We start from the raw sequence: 22,573 nt of genomic DNA, 5'->3' as shown, positions 1-22,573 counted from the left end.
CTCAAGAATGTGTTCTGTATGTTGATTTTAATATTTGACTTGCACTTGTAACTCAACAAAAACCGTCGGGTGTGTTGGGAAATGATTGACCTCCATCGGAGGTTTGCAGTCTGTTAGAAGCCTCTACTTATAAAAGGTATTTCCTCTGATTCGCTTGTTAGATGGAAAGCACTTATCATTTCTTAGTAATTGTTCTTATGATACAGGAAGTGGACCGGAGACATACATTACAGTGAGTTGTGTCTGGCACAAGCTTGTTTATGCAAATGCAAAATTCCTGAAAGTAACATGTTTATGTTACGGTCAATACATATTGATAAATGTGCAGAGGTGCTTGTTTGTTGTCACTCAGTGCTACTGTATGATACTGTATTACTCATGAGGTGTTGTAGAGTATAAAACATTCAATAAAAGTCAATCACGGCAATGGCTCTGTGTCACTTGGTCACACTAAACTGTGTGATCTGTCCAACTGTAAATATGATTCTTACACGTGCAGCTTATTAAAATGTAGACATTTACATTTGATAAAACCTGAACAAGGGTTGGACTTAATAACGTGACCCCCAAACAAGCCCCCCCCGGTCAGAATTTGAGTCTGGATTTGGTATCTGGTCTCGGTGGTTTAGGGGGCTTGATAACAGAGAGGAGGTCTTTGGCATACTGGCTGTGGTGCAGACCAGCCTCCCGTAGAGCCTGCTCAACCCGCACTCTTGGATCAGACACAATCTGGAAAACAGAAGTAAAAAGGAAATCCACAATAAATAATACGTATCCGGCTGTTTCACACTAAATCACCCCCGCTACGATACCGTTGTTTGTTTTTATGGTTTACTATGCGTTTAATACCTACAACAAGACTAATCACGAATCCTTCACTGTTTGGTATTAGAGGAGATTCAGGGAGAGACTCTACAGCACACTGATTCGCCAGGTGGCATTGAGATCAAGGCTGTGTATACAAGTTTTTTGACATGAGGTAAAACATTGATTGACCAGCCAACCAGCTTACATAATTGTCCTGCCCTGCATGGGTCACTGGTCAGTTTCACCTCAGATGAAGCTAAACATTCTGTAAACGGTGGAATATTCAAGGAAACTGGGGAGAGATTGATAGTGTGTGGGAGCTCGGGGCAAAGGACCATGTAGCTGTAGAGCTTTTGTAATAATTCAAACAGAAACTAAAGGTTTCAGGAGGCTAGATGTTATCACGCATTACCTGTGTGTCTGTGTACGTGTTGATGCTATAGAGAGGCCTTTGGAGCTGAAACTCCTCTACATTCAAGAGTCGACCCCTCCAAGCCTCTGTATCTGCCATCATCCTCTCTGGGTCTGCCTCTGCCACCACCCTAACCTGAGATAAAGAGGGAGAAAAAAACATTTGACATAGAGATCATTTTCTTTTTATTTACTGCCATAGGGTGGCAGTGATGTCTCAACTCAGATAAGGATGAGTTCAAGTCTTCCCTTTGGGTCATTACAACCGAGGCAACTAGAGTGGTTAAAAGGGTTAACAAGCGTATATAAAGACCCACCTGGCTTCTGAGAACTTCCAGATGATTCTGTTTCTCTTCTTCTTCTCTCAGCCGCTCAAGCTCCCGCGCCTCTCTCTCCTCCCTTCGCCGCTGCAAGATATCGGCCCGAAACAGGACCCTAAAGGGAGCACAGAGGGTGTGGACATCACACCCGAACAGCCCCTCTCCTCCTCTGCCACTGCCGTGCCCAACACTCCCTATCGCTCCTGACACAGCAGGCCTCCGGGCGGTGGAGGGTTTTATGGAGCTGCCAGAGTGCAGCTCCTCTCCCATCGTCTTTTTTTTTTTTTCTTTTTTAATCTGTTCCTCAGCCCCACCGTGATTGCTGTTCTCATTCCTGCCAAGTTCATTCTCACAGCCAAAGTCAGCATCATTATCTGGTTTTAATGCCAGACTCTGTGAGTGTCTGCAGAGAAATGCTAAGCAAATCGCACCAAACAGGGTGTTTTAAACTACATAATGCAGTTTTGTCACTGCTCCCTGTGGGCGAAGGTTTCAAGTGTAACGACGGCAGGCGCAGTTTATTAAGGGGTTAAAGGTCAAATCCACCCACAGTCTTAAAATGTATTACAATCACCAGATTCATACAGGTACATACATGCAATTTAATCTCTGCATTTAACCCATCCCAAGCATTTGAGGAGCAGTGGGCTGCTGTAAAGCCCCCAGAAGAAACTTAGAGTAGGAACTGCCATCCTTGTGGTCAGAGGATGAGCCGCTCGACCCATTGAGCCAAAGCCACCCCGTCTGTAACAGTCAATCCAGGAGTCATATTGACACGAGGTGCTGTTTATCAGTCTCCTAGTCTCTCTTTCAGTTAAAGGGATAGTCCAGCAATTCTGCATTGCACATCCATAACGGTGGGTGACTCTACTCTGACTTTAACCTGCAAAAACGCCCGATCCTTTTACTACATAGCCGTTACATAAAGAAGAGTAGCGTTAGCTTGATATTGGAAGTGTAGATGAAGTAGTAGTATATTTGAGATTTCAACAGGTAATAATAATGTATTCTTAGGGTTCTGGGTTATATTTTAGCAACTCCTTTAGCATCTCCTTGAAAACTCAAGGTCCCATGGTGCAACGCTCACCTTTCTTTATCTCGCCTTGCCTGTTCTTCCATGCCGCTCCTCAGATTAGCGAGTCTCTCTTGATCCCTCGCCTCCAGCATCTCCCTCCTCGTCTGCTGCTGTAAATGAAACTGCCTGACCTTGGGGGAAAAAAAACAACAATTTACAAAGAAAAACAAGAAAAAGTTCACAACAGCCGCCAGAATAGAAGCCACATTTCCGCTAATTTGACTCCTACAGAACTCTTTAAGATCGTCATGTCCTATTGATTGTGACAGAGCAGGAATCAGATACGTTTTAAAAAGAAAGAATGAGATGATATTTCAATGCCCGGCAGACTATTGTGCTAAATGATATGGAATCCAATGCAGCCTGAATGCTCTCATTAATCAGAGTGTCTCAGGTTGCCCATGTTCTCCAAGCAGACCCCTGAGGAGCGAAATAATTACCGGTAAACAGTCACACACACAGATTGTGCAGCAGTTGTACCTGTGAGGGCAACAACTAAATTAAATGATCAAAATGCCCAGATAATTGTAACAATGTATGCTTTTAATTTGATCTCCATGGGTGCCCGTAAATAAAAAACCTTTAATGTAGCAACAACTGGGAGGCAACTTCAAGCTGGTTTAATTTGATCAAATGGAAAGCATTAATTGAAAACCTTATGATATAGTATGGTAATATGTTTTTTTTTTATCTATACAGAGCTCCAATTGTCCTAAAAGATGCAAACAAGTTATTTAAAAGTGTCTACAAGTGAATTTATAGTGAAATATCTTGTTATTTCTTCCTTAAGATAAACTAGGTGAACAAGGTAATAGGTTGCGCACACAACATATGAATGGTGTGGGCACAGAATAACAAATACCACCTGCTATAGTATCTACAAAGAATATTTACCGTGAAATACCGATGAAGATTGCTTTTTCACCACTTTTTAAATCGTACGTGCTTTGATCATCATACATGTTTTTTCAAATGTTGTGAAATCATAAAAAAAAAGGACAGTAAAATGTGATGTACACACTCGAATGCACACATTTCGATATGGAGCAAAAATGCTGCAGGAAAACAACCGACACATTCAGTGTGACGGGTGTTGTGATGTTTACTTTCTCTTTGTGCTGCGATCTGACAGCAGCCTGCTTCTCCTGCTCCCTCTTTAGCCTCGCCTCTTCGTCCTCTTGTTGTCTCGAAGCTATAGCTGCCTCGAGCTTTGCCACCTCCTCCTGCTGGGCCCGCCACTGCTGCAGCTACGACGACACATGCAAACACACACCAGGGAGAAACAACAACAAAAAGCAGGTTGTAGAACGTTAACGTTAGAACTTCCTTTCACACTTTGTGTTCAATCACCTCAGGTCAAAACACTGCGTAATAAAGAAAACCCCTGCGTTTAAGCTCTATAGCAAATATGACATATTCTAGTTATAATGCTTATTCTGTCCTCATGCGGCAATTCAGGAAAGGTATCATAGTTCAAAAAAGTCAAACAAAACTGTCACCTATGCCCATTCAAATGTTAAACTTTAAAGATTCTTACCAGTAACTTTTACTTTAAAGCTATTGGGCAACAATTTATATCTGAAATATCAGATTTTAATAACCAAAGGAATGCAACTTTATGACTATGGATTTTTGTCATTATCCAATTGAGTTTGAAAGGCTTTTATGAAACTACGAGTGTGTGCAAACTTCCAGTAATCACCAAACATGGAGACACACTTGACTTGACAGGAAAGTTGACAAATATTTCTCATCTAAAATTGTGTTCACGTGCTTCAATGCTTGCAGAGAAATCAATCTTCACTCACCCAGCTAGACATCTGGAAACAGACGGTCTAAACTTATCACACGTTCACACATTCAGTCCAACATTTGCTGGGGGGGGGGGGGGGGTTATGCAGCAGCCTCGCTGCGGCATGCTGGGTATTAGAGTGTTGCATTCCGATCGGGCAGACAGATGCACAGATCTATCAGTGGAGAGCTTAGGAAACCCCGAAGGATTGAACTGCAAATTAACACGGCCTCACACACATTAGCACAAGTGGTATCATCAAGTCAATCACACTTGATGTCCACCTGAGAAAAAGCAGCAGCTGTGTGTTTGAGAGAGGGGACTTTAAAACAATCCAGCCTCTAATCTACCTCCATCTGACAGTGTTGAAGCTGGAGCTGCAACAAGTTTCTTCATTAGAACTCAAAATGTTCCCTCATGCAGACATTTAGGGCTATCATTTCCTGGAAATGGGTTCAACATGCAATCCAGAGAGTAGTGACTGAGTAACACATACTATAACTGTTTTCCAGTGGTCGTGCACCGTCCACTGCTTTTGTCCTTTGTACTGTGTGTTGATATGTAATGTTCACCTTTTGGTGTTAGCGTTGATTCCGATATTGCCTTGTGTAATACAATCTTGTGAATGCAAAAGGTCACAGTAATGACTCCGATAACTACTATTGTTGCCCCGAGCAAAACACCACTCCTTTACAAAACCTAAATAGCATAAAACAAGCCATAACAAATTGAGACACAAGCAACATTATGATCCACGACCTTATGTATCGCAAATACTGCACAGCTCTGTGATGTTTTCCATATCATGCATAAAAAGGGTTTAAACTATCCATAATTTGAGGCAAAATGAAATTAAAGAACCTTTGCTTTTAGAAAAAAAATAAAAATAAAAAAACTGAATAACAAGCGCCCATAACTAAACCATCCATAAAACTCCAGCCCGGCCCCAATAAGAGATACCTGTTTGATGTTTGATGAGAAACGAGGTGTGTAAACAACCTGGTGGGTCTGGAAAGCATTTTTTTTTTTGAGACATACAGACTAAAAAAAACAAAGATTTGTCACATGACAGATAGCACAATCTTTGTCATAAAGCAAGAATCTAAAGTTCAATTGCACTGGTCACTCATGGTCACAGAACAATCTGAAATGTGTCTTTATCGCCATAGACCCACAGACATAGAATAAACCAGATTGGTTGAATGCATTCTGTCTGTCTTTCTTGTTGAGGCAGAGACGAAAAGGCATTTTAGGCGGCACAAAGAGAATAAAATGGTCATTATGTTCCGTCTACAGTAATTTGTCACCGGAATCTCATTTTCTGTGAATTCAAAGGGAAACGGGACGCCATCCTTTTTCATGGCAGCACAAAAAAACGACTCCAGAGATGTCAGAATAACAAAAGAATGACAGCCTTTTTATCTGCACACGGCAGCCCGCTCAAAGCCTTTCTTAATATAGCTGTACAGTTATCGTGATGTCTTCTGTCAGGGGGAGTAGCAGCAGCCTTTATTGTAACTCACCTTTGCAGGTCATTTAATGACAAACTTTAAATAGATAACAGATGAGGGAAACTGATTGGGTATGAACTCATGCTGATCTTGCACCAATATCAATGCTGTGAATTAAAGCAGCAAACTGAAGACAATGTGTGGTATATATATATATATATATATATATATATATATATATATATATATATGAACAGCACCACTGCTTCATATGTGGCACCGCTCTACCGAGTGACACTGACGCATGAGACATATACCGAATCTTTAAAAGGGACAAGAACTAGCGTCCATTAAGACATGAGAAAAATGAGACTATGCAATTATCTTTGTATTTCCACAGCTGGCACAATAAGAATGTGCGTGAGGTCCGTAACAGGTACATGATTTTGCAGAGGAAAAATTATAGACATTTGAGCAATTAACTCCTCCAAGTTGTCAGCTGAAACACTATGTGGCCCACGCATGGTGTCAATCACTGAGACTCCACCTTGTCCCTTCCACCGCCAGAGAAGGAAGAGTTGTGCTTGTTAGTCACCAACACTCAGTGACAGCCGGGGATCTGCTAACCCACAGTGCCTACAAAACACATTGATTACTGCAGGAAGGACACACAGATCATCCAGGGTCACTGACGTTCTAAAGTTTGGAATCTCCTGCTACAAACGCTTGATTTGTTACAGTCAGATGTGGGAGGACTGTACTCTGTATTAGAAAGTAAATTGTAGTAGAAAGGCCTCTTTACAAATAGATGTTATATTGTAGGAAGAAAGTAATGTTTTGTACATGGGGAACAAAACACTGTACAATGGTTCAACCAGACTGATAATTGAAATGGCAGCAAGAGACAAAATACCTCTGAGCCACATTTGAATATGAATAGAAGAAAAGTCACTGGTATTGTGTTTGAGTGCACAGTGATGCCTATAACAAGCTGAAATGAACAGGCGTACTAAACATATTATGGACTGACAGTTCACACTAATGTAACCACTGGGTAGAATGCAGAGGGCCAAAGTAAAACAGGTTTCCAAAAATATTTAGAGCCCAATTGCACCGCTGTGGTTCAATAATGATCAAGTGTCACTTACGCTTTTCTGGACTGGAAGACAAATTCAAAATCGAAGGGTATTCGAGGGGAAAAACAGTATTCTCCCCTGTCATGCAACACTGTAGGACATCGACGACACAGAAGCATTTAATAATTCATCTTTTGGGGCCAAAATGATCTGAAATGTAAATAAAATACTTGGTATCTAACTCATACTGTTTATTATCTCTGCTCAAATAGCAATTATCGAAGGAAAGAAGAAAAACATGGCAGTATATGTAAATCTGTAACAGAGCTTTTTATATTGTAAAGTACTTTGAAGAGCAGGAAATTAAAAAAATGAGATGATGCAAAAAAAGACGAAAACCTTTTCTTCTTTCAATTGTTGCGTTGCTTTTCCTGCTGCTCATCGCCCCCCCCCCCCCCCCCCCCGAGCATGTTGCAACAATCTGTCATCCCTCCAGCTTCATTTACTAATGTGAAAAACACAATTGCTCATCAAAGACGCCTGTTGGTAAGATGTAAGTAGGAGGCAAAAAGAAAGCAAGGACAGCATAAGGCTTGAATGAACAGTAACACCGAGAACAATGCCAGCTAATTACAGCAGCCAGAACACTGCAGAAGCAACAGCTGATGTCTTTCAGTGACACACATGAAAGATTCAATGCATGCAGTGTTGCTAGTTATCTTATTTATGTATTTTATTGTACTTTCCACAACACACACCTTCAACAAGTATGTCACATCTGGAGCTGGTGAGCAGCTGCTTTTTGATCAGTAATGTCGTCTGTGTCCATGACACATGAATCTAGCCAGCCATCTTCGCATGGCCAATCTTTGGTTCTCAGGAAGAAGCTGTTGTCTGTGTGACAGCCTTGCCCTTTCCAAAATAGAAGGCTATACAAGCTCACTCAGAAATCAATTACCCTGGATTTCCTCCCACTGCATGTTCGTCAGCAGAGAGCTGGCAGCACACGCCTTGCTGACCACAAACCGTCCATTATACACACTCTCACCTGAACCCGTGGAGGCACAGAGAAGATGAGATGTGGAGAGTGTTTATTTGCATAATCACAGCTGGAAAATATAACAAGGAAGCAATTTACTCCTTCAGCCAACAAGTACCATCACAGCAGTCCTTTCTCTACTCGGTTTCTTAAAGCAGTTAGACAACAGCCCCTTGCCCACTTCCTACCCGCATACTCCGGGTACCCTTGCTTAGACCTTTGAACTCTGCCTACATGTTAGTCTCTTCACACTCGTAAAGTTTCGCGACTATGTCTTGCACGATTGCGACGCTATCGCAGTGACAAAATTCTCTCCTCAGACGGACAGAAATGAAAACACCTGCCGGTACTCAAAACCGCTTGGTCCTGCTACAGGAGGCGTCTCCAGGACCACATTCTGCCATGATGACACACACACAGACTCACACGGGGAAAATGAAACCAGCGTTGCTGTTGCAGCTGGCAAATACATCAATACTTTATATTAAGCTATTTAGACTGGTTCCCATTTTCATCCAACAATGTTATCCGCCGATTTCAAATGCATATCCGTTACTTTTACGTTTTATTTCACTCAATAAACTTTTAGCCATGTGACCTATATACTCATTACTTACGAATGGCTAACTATTTCAAATGTTTATCCAGCTGTGGCTCAGAAGATTGGCCTTTCGAACCTTGGCTCCTCCAGTCCATGTCGATGTGTACTTGGGCGAGACCCCAAATTGCTCCCGAAGAATGTGCCTATGGTGTTTGACTGAGCATGGTTAGTTTGTCCTGATTGGCAGGTGAGACCTTACATGGTAGCCCCTGACATCAGTGTAGGATTGGGTGTGAATGGGTGAATGACGTGTAGTGTGCTCTGAGTAGTCGGAAGACGATAGGTGCAATACAAGTACAAGTCCGTCTACCATTACTTTAAACTTGTTCAGCTCTGCTTATCGTCCCATTTTAGCAAGTAATGAAGAAATAAGGCATTTGAAAAACACATTGGCCCTTAGAATTTAATCTGTGCATGTAATAAATATAATATGTAATCTGGAAAAATAAAATTGCAGTCTGAAAACAGTCGTAATATTAGACATTGAATTGCATTTGTTTCAGTTTTACTTTTCTTATCGCCCTTTTCTCTATTTTGTTTTTTATTTTGACATTTTGCACTTATCGAAAAGTGTTCGATAAGCGTGTTTAAACTGATTTGCACAAATAAATGTTAATACATGTGTATATATGTATGTGCATGGTGACCTGGTGGCCCAAGTTAAGTTTACTGTGGCACCAAGATGGCATATATTGAGTGAATTAGACATCGAAAGATGATGGCAACAAAGTGACAATCAATATTATTGAATATATTTAAAGTTAGAATAGCAGTGGGAATGCGTTGAATTAATTAGCAATGTGCTAAAATGTGAGTCGATATAATTTATTTTATTTAGTGAATCCAACTCAACTTTACCCAGATAATTAATAAATATGAATCAATTTCACCGAAATATTCAGGAAATTTAAATAAATTTCACCCAAATATTCAGTAAATGTAAATCAATTTCTACAAAAATCATAGCACACTATAAAGCACACACAGTAAAATAGGGATGACATTTAGATTGTAGAAAGGGAGTTGATCACAAGAGGGGTAATGACTCACAGTAGAGTCGGTATAGAGTTGTTTAGGTCAGAGGGAGCAGCTGCAGAAAACAAAGTGTTAAAGAAGCAGCTGCGAGGAGGAGAATATATATCTTGTCTCACCGCTGTGCTGGGATGATAAAGGCAGTGGAAAAAAATAGATTGGATGCAAACAGGCATCCATCTGAGCCTCCACACAAACTCAAATACGTGAACATGCACTGCATAAACAAAAAACATGGAGGTGGAAAAAATCATGGGAATGAAAATGTCCCCTGTTGTTTCCAAAAATACAGAAAAAATGAGCTGTCTTAAATAACATATTACTTCCTTTTAGAAACCTGTGATGTCTTTTCTCCCCAACACAACTTTATTATGCCACGGTTGCTGCAGCTGTATTTAAGGTAGAACTGAATGTGAAGTGTCCTTGAATTTGTGTTGCTATACTTACACCAGTAGAAGGGCACAGTGAAGAGCACAGTGAAGGATAAACTGAACACAGTCCATTTAAATGTAATCATCAGCTACATAATAAAAGCAAGTTAGGAGAAAAACTGTCCAACATAATGCATTATGCTAGTCAAAGTGAAAGAATATGCAAGCTGCTGCTTGATAGAAACTGGAGTCTATGAATTCCATGAAATTTGGGGTTAAGTGTCTTGCCCAAGGACACATCGACGTGGACTAGCGGTCTTGCGATCGGGGATCGAACCACCAATCCTCTGATTGAAGGACGACCCACTGTATCACTGGGCCACAGACGCCCCTAAGTTAAGCAGAGTCATGCCAGTGATTGCATATACTTCAGCATCTTTCTGCTGGAAGATGAGGCAGGAAATATATATACATGACACAAAACATCAATTGGCAGCCTCTTTTGAAATGCTCCTTCCAGCCCAACCTTTGTTTTTGGTTTAGCGAGAGAGATTTTGGTGTCGGGCATCAGGTGCGCTGCGATTAATCAGAGTGCTGTTGGCTTTATCTTAAGTGTTTGTTGCACAAGTTGCACATTTACACGCAGCGTGTGAAATGAAGAGACAGTTTTTATGCCACAATTTTGCAACCGAACTATAAAATTGAATAATAACCCTAAAATAAAAGACGAGGGGAAAATCTGTAATTGTGACAGATGTGAAAAATCCACTATTGCACAAGGCAAGTGGTACAGGGAGGGGGGGGGTGCCCCCTATGACTAATAGAGAGATTGTCATGTTGTCTTCCTATTGTCCCAACACATGAAATATACCTACAGTAGGCTTGTTGGATTGTTAGTTCACAACATAACTGGTTTTACCTCCCATGAATGTCCTTGATGTAAATATGTATATTGTTTTTAAACTGTAACTTTGGCTGGCATGTCCACAAGAGACATTTGGGGACATTTGGGGTTACAAAACACTGAAAAAAAAGAGAGATTAGTAAATAAAGCAAAGGGGGTGAGCGCAAGCAAACAGATTGGAAGGAAGCAAACCTAGGACCTTGTTCCTGTAAACAGTGCAAAAAACTAAACCAGCGTTCTGCCTCCCGCTTGGTGATACATCGTGTTATTTGACAAAACTAGGCTCAGTGGTGACGGCCCACACAAACCCTCTCAGTACATCAGACTCTTCTTATCTAATCAGCCATAGGACATCAGCACTATTTTTTTTCTTCTTCAAACTGGCAGGCAAAGCAAATTCAATTTGCACAGCACTGCATCAACAACACATGGATTTGTTCACACGAGTAACCCGTTTGTTGTGTGAATGTGAAGCAGCACGCCTCAGAGACAGCAACATCATGTTTGCAAGACCATCCTTATTAGCTTGTTTGCATTCACAGCCCATCCCAAGTGGCAGCTAAAGCCAGAGATGCTGTCAGGCAGCCCGGGGTAATATGCAGCCTTGTCAGCAGATATACTGTACACAAGAAGGCAGTCAGACACTATTGCCTGTCTGGCTCCTCACAACTACCACATCCACACATGGACAAGGTTGTTGAATATATACGGGTCCACTCCAGCAGTCAATGAGAGTGAGTGTGCCTTAAAAAATAAGAAGTCGATCACAGAGAGCTCATATTGGATTAGCTGCAGAAGAAAACTATCAAAGTTATGCATCCACTTCCTGCGCATATTACATATGGGACAGAGGCACAGAACTTTAGCATAAATGCTAACATAAAAAGTGCTGTCTCATGAAGATAGACATGTTCCTGAAGTTTGACAGCCCCTGGTGGGAAAGGTGTACAAGACGCTAACCTTCTCTCTGAGATGCGAGCAGATGTCCTGCTGGTGCTGGTGGCCTCTGTGGAGCTCTAGCTCCTCCTGGTGGGCATGTCCCGCCTCCTGCAGGGTGAACAGGGCTCTGGCCAGCAGCTCTTCCTGGTCTCGCTGACATTGCTGGGTCACCACTCTCAGCTGTGCCTGGGTGAAGCGCAGCCAGTCCCACACACGTTCATGTTCCACCTGGAAGAAGAACATGGCACGGAGAAGTCAGTGTTTGCACATGGGATGGGCTCAAGTGTGTTATTTATTCTTATAAGGATTGAACAAAAAACATCACCTGAAACACAAAAATGGATGAGGAACACGGTGTGCAAGAGGGACTGGCGCCCAAAGGGCAACACTGCTGTATTATTCATAGTGATGGTCACAATTGATGACACACAAACAGAAATCAACACCACTACATGATATAATGTCTATAATAATGGCAGCAGGAACACAGGGAAAACTCTGTGTCAGATCTCTGCTGGTGTATAAAATGGTCCCTCTCTCCTGGCTGTGAAATGTCCTGGGGGAAAACAGTTCCTTTCTGTGTGAGGGCTGCCTGTAGCAATTCATCATTGTGTCAGCAGTCCCAGTGGCTGCATCAGTTGGCTGCTTCATTGGAACAGAGGGAACGATATTCATCTACGGGCTAATAGCGGCTAACTGACGGTGGGAAGGCATTAGACGGCTGACTGGTTTTATTGAAAACGAGTGAGCTGACAGAACTGCCAACGGAACAGAGGTGCCAGAAGCCGTCAAGCAAATCCTGTTTATTCATGCACAACTTCAGAACTTGAGGAAGATCCACCCTTTGTTATTTACTACCCTTGTCCTCTCCTTCAATACCCTTGCCTTCCTTGTGATGTTGCGAGCGGGCATGAACACAGTACGTGTTCATGCCCGCTGTATGTGTTCGCACATATTCAATTCAATTCATTTTTGTATCGCCCAAAATCACAAATTTACCTCAGAGGGACATGTGCATGTGCACATGTGCATGCATGCACCTTAGCCAACACATTACATCCAGTATGTACGTGGAACCATCCACCGCACTGTGTCTGCAGTGCACACTTAAAGTGGCACGACATCTAGTTTAGCTGCTGCATCCACAATCCACTCTGCGCAGCGCTGTCTCCTCGAGGACTGAGCCACACAAAGGAGGAAATAAGAGTGGCTGCCCAGACACAGTCAGAAAAGGTAAGAGGTGTAAATGATTTCCACTTTTGCCATGGAACATTATGAGGACATCGCTATGAAATGGCCTACTTGATATTGGAGAACATCAAGGAGTATGTCATAATAGAACCAGAAAAAGACCCCCATCCAGCAGAGGGAGATGTCCACTTTGGGTGGAGTACCACCATCTGACAGTAAAACTGAGAAACTAGTTCTACTTTAGGTCAGCATAAAGAACACAGAATATATCCACATACTGTATAAAGAGCCTCTTTGCTGAGAGAGTGATATACACTGGGATTGCAGCTGTAAGTTTCATGTAAGAAAAACTGCAAGAAGAAAGTATTTTGTTGGAGAAAAGTAAGTAAATGTCACTAATTCTCGAAACCCTATGCTTCTGCTCTATATTCCTTTGGATATACAAAAAAAAAGGTTCTTTCTCAAACTAGTCTTCTTAATCCTACCCCTCACCGCCACAAACAAAATGTTTTTAAAAGAATAGGAGCAGATTTATCACCAAGGCTCTTATATTTTTACACAGCGCAAAGGCGTTAACTGTGATTTTATGTCACACCTGCTTTCTAGCTGAAAGCAGAGCTGCTGTATCGTGCATTAGAATTTAAAGCAGACTGACAGAAGCAACGGTAAATAATGTTATCATTCTGAAATGATTGAACGCGGATGGAACTAAATGGCAGGTGAGGAAAATATTAAGGTTCAAGCAGGAGAAGCCTTCAACGCTCTGAGGTTGAAAAACCAAAATAAGAACGGCTGAAAGCGAAGACATTGACTTCGCGGAAACAAATTTTGCAATTACAGTGCTAACTTTAGGATTGCCAATCGACCCATATGTCTGCAAGAGCAATGGGAATAATTTTCATCTCAACGAATACGAAGCATATGTCTGCCCAGAGCAGACTACTGCCACTGCAGACATGATTCTTTTTTCATTTTATTTCAGAATAAAAATGTGCAGGTGCAGTCAGAGGACCATCCTTTGAGCATACTGGATACCGATGTCACAGTTGTTCACTTAAGATACAGAAAAAAAGCCTGTTAAGAAAAATACACTGGTATCAGCTGAATGATCTCAGCTGTCAATGCAGCACCCAGCTGGAACTAACGTGAGGACAGGTCTCTGGGTGCGGGTGAGGGGGGGGGGGGGGGAAGCGCGGTTGCCGGTTGTCATGACAATGCAAGGTGGTGGCATTAACTAGTGGTCCACAGTGGGCGACACGGCACATCCTGCCGCGTTTTGAGTGGCTCATTGTCCAGGCTTATCTGTGCGTCTCTCTGCTCAGATCCGATCTACTGAGCCACATTGATCAGGGAGTCTGTGAGTCACACTGCAGGGGGGTGGTTCAGACTGGGGGGGGGGGGGGGGGGGTTGCATTTTTAGATGTGTGCGAGTGGAGATGCATCGATATACAGTATGTGAATGTGTGTTCCCATCCATCAAGGGGGGCATATATATGTGTGTGTGTGTGTTTTTATGTGCATTAATGTTGTGGAGAAAAATCCAAAAGGGCAGCAGTGCCCAGGATAAATACACATAACCTCCAAACGCTCAGTGGTCAGCAGATCAGATCAATTTGTTCAGCAGCTTCAAGGTGTTAATGAAACTGTGTTAGTGTGAACAGGACTCCCCCGAAAAAAAGAGCATTTCCCCCAGCGACACTTCCCTAGATAAACAATTATTTTCATCATCAAATAATCTTCTCAATACATAAGAGGGCCTCGAACAAGCTTTTGCTTGAAATATACCGTAAACAACAATTGATTGTCAAAAGTGTTGCTGATAAATGAACATTTTTTCTAAAGTATATCGACAACTATCAGTATTTTACGATACGTGCTCAGTGCGTTTTGCCAAAGTACTAACCAGCTCTTGTCTAGTTTTCTCAGGGAAGAGTCGTTGCAGCATGTCCATGTAGAGCGCCCTGTGGTTGGGTATGTCATGAGTGTACTGTGACAAAGTGAACTGGAAGCGTTGGTGGTCATCTGCACACCAGCCACAGAACCTGAAACAGATTCCAACAACATATGACCATATCGAAAAATAGATAACACAATGACACTAGAGGCTGCTCTCTCGGCGGCTCAGGCGATGTGATGTATCTTCCACTGCTCAGAGGATTGTGGGCTTGCATACTGCAAAAAAAAACGCGACCAGATGCAGTAGGACATCCTGGTGTTTTTGGCATACTACATTCGACATATTATATATGGGGACATACAAAATAGTATGGTGGTATGGTTATTGGAACGCATCCTATGTTCACCGTCCTTTGTTTCACAAAGTTCACTTAACTTCCAAAGGATTATGTATTGATAAATTGCAAACTACTTATTGGAGCCAACACAGAGCAACCACATGGAAATACAAATCAAGACGCATTGATATAATCAACCTCCTGGTGAGAAAGACTTGTCGTGTTCATCCGCTTGCATTTGGGGAGTGAAGTGACTGTGCCTCTATATGTTGTTCATGTCCTGCTGAGTTTTATTATTTTGATCCGCCCAGCTACACCAGAACTCTGCCTATACGTGTATGTATCGATATTGGATGGCTGAAAATTATTAATAGCAGCAAAAATCACTTCAATTTTCTTGGTCATTCAATATGCAAGCACTTAGAATTATTAAAAGAAGCAAAGCTGAACTTCAGTTGTACCTGTCAGTTGTTTGCAGTTGATCTTGGAGATTCTGCAGCCTGCTCTGGCACCTTTCTGACAGGGAGTGGAAGGCCTGGATCAGGGAGTCCTTCAGCTCTGGGTAAGGGCAGTCTGAATTCAAAACCTCCTCTGGAATGTTTTCTATGTTCACCAGATCATCTGAAGTACTTGTAAGATATTTCTGCGGAGGACAATATGACCAACTTTGAGATATGTGATGAAATGTTTCGACTTTTGCTTTTGTGACACACAGTAGCAAGTTCTTCTTAAGCTCAAGTGTGAGCTATGATACAGAATGGGAACTGGTCAGAAGTCGGATATATATAACAGCAGTGAGAAAACTTACTTCTAAACCAAGGCCAATGATCTCCCCCTCCAGGGCCAGGTACTCTGCTTGAAGTTTTGCAGTTATGTCATCTTGCTGGTCCTTCACAAAGTTGATCTGGTGATCAAAGGATAAAAAAAAAAAACATTCAAAATGTATCCTAAATGCAAGCTTAGAAACAAACAAACATGGCTGTAGCACAGTTTGAAGGGGAATAAAACTGGCAAGTGTGAACTATCACATGGACTAAATTGTTCCACCTCTTGCCCTGACCAGGAAATCCTTTTATATCAAATAATGCTTCGAGAAAACTCTTCTTCTGCAGACTGGGACTGCAGACTCAAGAGATCACAGCTATCAACTGTAGCACTCTTTCCCTCTCATGCCGTGTCTGCTCAAATCAACAGGACTGATTGAACTGAGGTCCAGCCTGGTCTTGCACATGTCTAGATACAGAAACGTTTATCATGAGAATGATGTAGTAATAGCAAGTTATCAGTCACTGCTTATTTTGCAAGATGCTAGATATCACAAGGAGGAAACCAGCTAGACATTGATATGATGCTTATCAAATGATTCGGCCTGTTTCTCCGTTATATAAAGGGAACACAGACATTACAATTATAATGGAAGTACCGTAGCTATTTCTGTTTATTCAAGCATAGTAACAATTTGCTGATGTGAAAGGAAGCCGGAAAAAAATAAATAATTAGAATACATAGATATGCTCCATGTTCCGGACCACTTTGCAGTATAGTGCAGTGCAAAGCTTAAAGATATTGAGATGTTATTTTTTCCAACCACAGCTCTACCTTTCTGTTGTACAATGAGGGGAGTGAGTCATGAACTTAATATGCACGCAGGTGCTATGAGCCTGGATGGGATCCATGCATGATACAGATGGGGACCCCTTCTGTTGATTACAAGAATATCAATTTTATCAGTGATATAAAAGTCAAAATAATTCAAAATCTTTAACAGCCAGTCCAATGGCATGGGCTAAATTTCACTCTTATGGTACCTTTTGAATTCACTTTTATAAAGTAGCGCTTAACATAGTGCCTATTTTCTTCAGACTCTGGTTTTCATTTAACACTCGGGGATGGGAGTGTAATATTATGTTGCACCTGAAAAGGATCTCGCTTTGATTTGTTGTGAGTCAGACAGTTGAGTAACCTGGTGAAATAAGAAATAGAAACAATTGACATGAAAAAAAAAAGATAGAGGCACCGTGGCTGTGTGTGTGTGTGTGTGTGTGTGTGTGTGTGTGTGTGTGTGTGTGGATGGGTTGGTTGTCCTATTGTGCCCATGCAATCAGTTGGCTAGGGGTTTTGTGCCAGCAAGAGTAGAGGGGGGTCATGGGAAAGAAACAAGCATGAGTGAGAGCCGCACAGAGGTGACAAAACGTCTGGCAGACGGTTCATTCCAAGTTTGGTCTGTCTTTAAGATTCATCGTTGATCGCGATGAGTATACTGACGGGATAGAATGCTCCCCAATGGTTCGCTAGCCACGGACAAAGTACTCTCAAAGGCTGAACCACTGCATTTTTAAAACCAGGTGCAGCAAAAGACTATTTTTCTGAGATAGATTTAGAAATCTTGCATTTCTGCTCGTTTTTTTTTTTTTTTACACTAAAGCTCTTTTGTGAAAATCACTGTGGACATCCAGACACGTCTTTATCTCGTATAACACAGATACCTGTTGTGTTACTTGTTCCCAGTTTGATCGATGGGCAGTGAGCTGCTGATGTTGAAGTTCACTCAGTCTGAAGCGCAGGTCATCCTTGAGCTGATGAACAGGCTCCACCGTGGCTGTCCTGAATGCCTCCTGCTCTCTCTCTAGAAGATGCCCTGAACCCGAACACAGACATGCAAGGACACGTATTAGTACTTGTAAACAAAAGAGACTGATGAAGACACATCTGCAATCAACACAATTAGGGTTGTTTACCATAATCTTGAAGAGAGAAGATGGCAGTATCTGTTCTACCATTTGGCCGGATCTGTTCTAGAAAATCATGGATGTCATTCTCAGCCTTCTCCCTGTTCCATGAGAGAAAGAGAAAGCGGTGTTAAATACAACCACATTAGTTACTTTAGCCAACAGTTTACATAATACAACATATAACCTGCAAAGACAGCAAGATAATGTCACTTGTTTCGAATGTTTTCTGGGAGAAAAGTAAAAAAAAAACTAATTCTGGGCACATATATAGCTAAATAAATGATTGATGTGTACACTGGCAACGGTGGAGATAATTTGAAATACTGCTAGGAAGCTAAATCCACAATTATCCATCCCGACTAAAACTGTGAAATAAATGTGAAGTGAAAGTATGAAGTAGCATTAAATTGAACAGATTAAATAAAGTGTGAGTCCCTCAAAATTGTTCAGTGTTGAAATACATGTATTTTGTTATTTCCCACCACTGCTGCTATGATTAGTTTTTGGAGATATATATATATATATATATATATATATATATATATATATATATATATATATATATATATATATATATATATATATATATATATATATATATATATATATATATATATATATATATATAGGGGTGGCATGGGGACCAGATCTATCCTTCAACCTGACTATCACACACAAGAATCTCTCCAAAAAATGTGATTATGATGTGGGCAGCATCACACTAACAAGCCGACGGAGGATGCTACAGTGACGGTTTACCCTTTACTTACTGGTCATGGGGTTGATTGTGAATAAAGGGAGTATAACCATATAGATATACCAGCCTGTTTTACCATTTGACAAGGGGGCTTTTGAATCCCATGGTATTCTTACTGGACATGCTGAGAGTTGCAAGCTGTGACACATCTTTATGATTGGGCTCATTACTGGGGCTCACGCTTGTGTACATCATTAACCTTGGGTGGCTCAGACACAGTCATTACGCAGCCAAACAAGCTGCACCCCAGAGCCAGCGCTGCCCTTCTCCCTTCACAAGGCATGACACCGCTGGGGCCCCAGGCCCACACTTCTGCCTCGGCACGCAGAGGGAGAGTTTTCCTTCCATTCGGTACACTCCTCTGCCCACTTCTCTCTGTTTCTCACCCTTTAATTCCATGGCATCACTGCAAGAAAATCAGCTTGGATGTTCCTCTTCTTGTTTTCTCGCCGATACATTTTTTGGTCCTACTTTTATACCCCCCCCCCCCCCTCCCTCTTTACACCCTATTTTTTTCATGCAGAGTCCTGTCTGGGTTCAATGTAGCTTAAGTGGAACGGCTGCATGGTGTAATAGCAGATCCAGAGAACTGCAGCAGATAATGACAGGGAGTAATAGGGGGCTCTTACTCAGCCTTTTGCTGCCTGGGGCACTCTCTGCTCCACACCTGTCTGTGCTGCCGTAATATGCAGCTCTCCTTGGTTGCCTTGGCTGCACAACGAGTCTTCTGAACCTATAGGACAAGGTTTAATGCACAGCAGGAATAAACCCTACAAATGGAATGAGCACTGAGTGAAAAAAATAAATAAAATTGCCGGAGTGTTGCTTTTAAATGCACTTCAGCCATGACATTTATTTCCTCCTACAAATAATTGACTTCATCTGGACAAACCTGAGTGTGGAGTACTTTAATGCATCAATTATCTGGAGCATTTTATAACACAGGAAAAGCATAAGAACTAGAAATGGAATTAATTATGATGTTGCAAGGACGGTAAAACATAGCAAAGGTGATTTTTGTATCCTACAGTGAAGGATAAATTCCCTTCCTCTCTGCCCATAAGGGATATTTTGCCTCAGCCTTTGTTAGCATTGTGTGTCTTTGAGAGCCTCATAAATGTAGGTAATTCAAGCGAAACAGTATCACAGTTGAAGCATGAAAGCAAAGTAAACAGCGGCAAATTAAAATAATCAAGTAGAAACATGCGTGACATGCATGTCGTTAGGAGACGAGGGGGAGGCAGAGGTCTTTTAATCTACTCTCATTTGTTTTCCTTTTTCACCGTGAAAGAACAAGGCCCTCCTTCAGAAATGTCTCCATGAAGCGAATTATTGTCCTCCATCAGTGTTTTAATACACAGTCCACTGGATCAGAAAATTGTACCAAAGACTACTTCAACTAACTAACATGTGGGTACAATCAATTTCATATTGATAGGAAATCTAAAGGAGTAAGGGTGTTGATTTAAAGTCGCAGACTGTCTATCTGCATTTAAAGTTGCAACTGCTTTTGTTGTGTTTACCCTCGGGAGACGTCCATTTTACAGTGAAGGGAATCTACGGTGTTCAATCTGAAACGAGTGCTGCTCTGAAAGAAAAAGGCCAAATTGAGGTCATCCCATGCCTCCCCATGTCGAAGGTGATGTTAATTTGCATTGGCTGTCTAATAAACTCAGCTGGAGAACAAAAACTGTGCCTGAAGCTTAACTTACATCAGCGGATTTCTAGTCTTACTTAGTCAAATAAAACTAATCTATTAACATCCAACCGTATCTATTTTATATTGGCTATTAAACCACACGTCCACCCTTTTAATGGGCATTACTTTTTATTTGTATAAAACCCCCAATCCCCAGTGTAATGCACATTTTCATGCATACAACACCATTTTATATCTCTTTTTTTTATGTAATCTTTCAGATTTAAGGTCAGATGATGGTGCCTTTCAGATATCTCTTATCAGATATCAGAAATCGGCACATTGCATTGTGGGATTGTCGCAGAAAGTAGTGCACCTGCCATGGACACGGAAAAAACAATCTTGTCGATAGGCAAAATTTTTAAGGTTTTCAGTAATGTTGCCGGTCCCTTCCGAGAGAACAAAAAAACGATCCTGCTTGAGGTGACTCGTGGTCATTTATTCACCAATGGGAGGTGCTCAGAAAGCCTTTCAGCAGGGCAACCGAACGTGAACATAGCAGGTCTTATCTAGCTTATGCAGAGCGCTGGGCTGGAAGGAGCCACCGGCAACCATAATGATCCTAAAAGACTTCTGCCACAGTTTACCAATTAAAGCAGCGCAGGTCTCACAGCCTTATCTCCATCGCCCATAGCATTAACTTCTTGATCTTCTCAGAGTGAGACGACGATGAACTTCAAACAAGTTTATAGAAACCCCGTGCAACCAAATGAATATTCATGAATCTGGCAACGCTATTGTGTATGGCAGTGATATTGTTGCTCTGTTTCATGTTGTTAGACAAACTCCAAAGCTCATGCGATGCCTGTTTTCATATGGAATGAAATCCCTTTACAGTATGTGGTGTGTAAAAGAGAGGAAAGAAAGGTAGACAAACAGAAGCAAATTGCACTGTTTACCACTATTGAAGGCATGCTGTTTTATCACCTCACATTAAAATCTGGTTTTTGTCAGTTCAAGCTCTTCCTGTGGTGGCTAATGAGGACTGTTTGCTCTCTGGAAAAAAAACACATTTTCCATCCCTGTGTCGTTCTTCTTCATTTGCTGTTGAATCACCTTGTTATGAAATGTAATAAGAATGGATTTTATAATAACGTTGCTGTTTTAGGCACAGGCACAATATTGATAACAACTCAAATGTACCTTTATTCCAATTAGATCAGACTCCAGGCGTTTGGCATCAACAATGGCTTGAAGTCTTTTGTATTCAGCCGGTTTGTACTTTGAGCTGCCAAGACCATATTTCATCCGCAGTGTCAGTTTTTCTGCATGGATGGAAGCAAATGATACGGCTGTATTAGGATCATTTGAATCGTCGAAAACCCCCATCACGCTCAACGTCTGAAGTAACGTATTTAAGCTGACTTCAGCAAAGAAAGGAATAGAAGTAAAGACAGTGTTTTTTTGAGTAGTTCAGCTGCGACTAAATGAGGCAGGTGAATAAACACACGCAAGGCTGCCTCTAACAAAAGCATCAAAGGCTTGACACCAATTCAACTTGGGGACTAAAGGTCAAATCTGTTCAACAGATCAATGGGCAACCGTGTCACGAGTCAGTAATGTTTCAGTTGCTGCTGACTTACCCACGTCTTCTGCTCTGTAGTTTGTAACGAACGTACGCAGATCCCTTCCACTCATCACTGTAGAGCCCTATGTGGAAGCATTAGTGCCTGCAAAATAAAAGACAAAAATACTGAGGTTGCATGACGTAATCAGTGGACTCTAGCACGTTTTATTGTTTGGGAGGGGACGGGTGGTGAACCTGGTGTCATCAGATATTCTTCTGCAACAGCTATACGTCTTTGTTTCGGATTAAGCTTTGGAAATGTCTGCCCTCACAGGCAATGTGTCAGTTGTGTACAATGTGTAGAGGGTTAGTGAGAAGTATGCAGGCCAGGATTTAATCCACGACTAAAATGAAAACTGGATCAATTGACAGGACTGGACAATTGCTATTTCTTGTTCATGTCAGTAGCAGACATACAGGCCTCTTTTCTTAAATAAGGACCTATATTATTATTTTGTAGATATTAACACTAAATGACAAGCTAATAAGGATTCAGAATATAAAAGCAGCCTGACATTTGCTTTTGCTTTAGCTTACTTCAGGGTGATTGTCCATACCTGAGAGGGACATGTAAA

General features: G+C 41.6%; 1 protein-coding gene across 1 annotated transcript; it reads right to left on the bottom strand.

Annotated features, from left to right (window-relative positions):
• Positions 1–375: 375 nt before the first annotated feature.
• LOC306782888 (coiled-coil domain-containing protein 148-like) lies at positions 376–22,069 on the bottom strand (the record flags this gene model as incomplete). Its single annotated transcript, XM_079276371.1, has 14 exons — positions 376–729; positions 1,220–1,354; positions 1,536–1,653; positions 2,626–2,744; positions 3,720–3,860; positions 11,840–12,046; positions 14,913–15,051; positions 15,705–15,886; positions 16,052–16,147; positions 17,730–17,881; positions 17,982–18,073; positions 19,362–19,465; positions 21,575–21,696; positions 22,015–22,069. 14 exons carry the CDS (start codon positions 22,067–22,069, stop codon positions 586–588), a joined length of 1,806 nt encoding a protein of 601 aa, XP_079132497.1. The 3' UTR covers positions 376–585.
• Positions 22,070–22,573: the final 504 nt, after the last annotated feature.

Source organism: Melanostigma gelatinosum (genome assembly GCF_949748355.1).
Source record: "Melanostigma gelatinosum genome assembly, chromosome: 10".
Lineage (NCBI taxonomy): Eukaryota > Metazoa > Chordata > Actinopteri > Perciformes > Zoarcidae > Melanostigma > Melanostigma gelatinosum.
The sequence above is the reverse complement of the archived record's forward strand: the minus strand, read 5'-3'. Positions and strand labels throughout refer to the sequence as shown.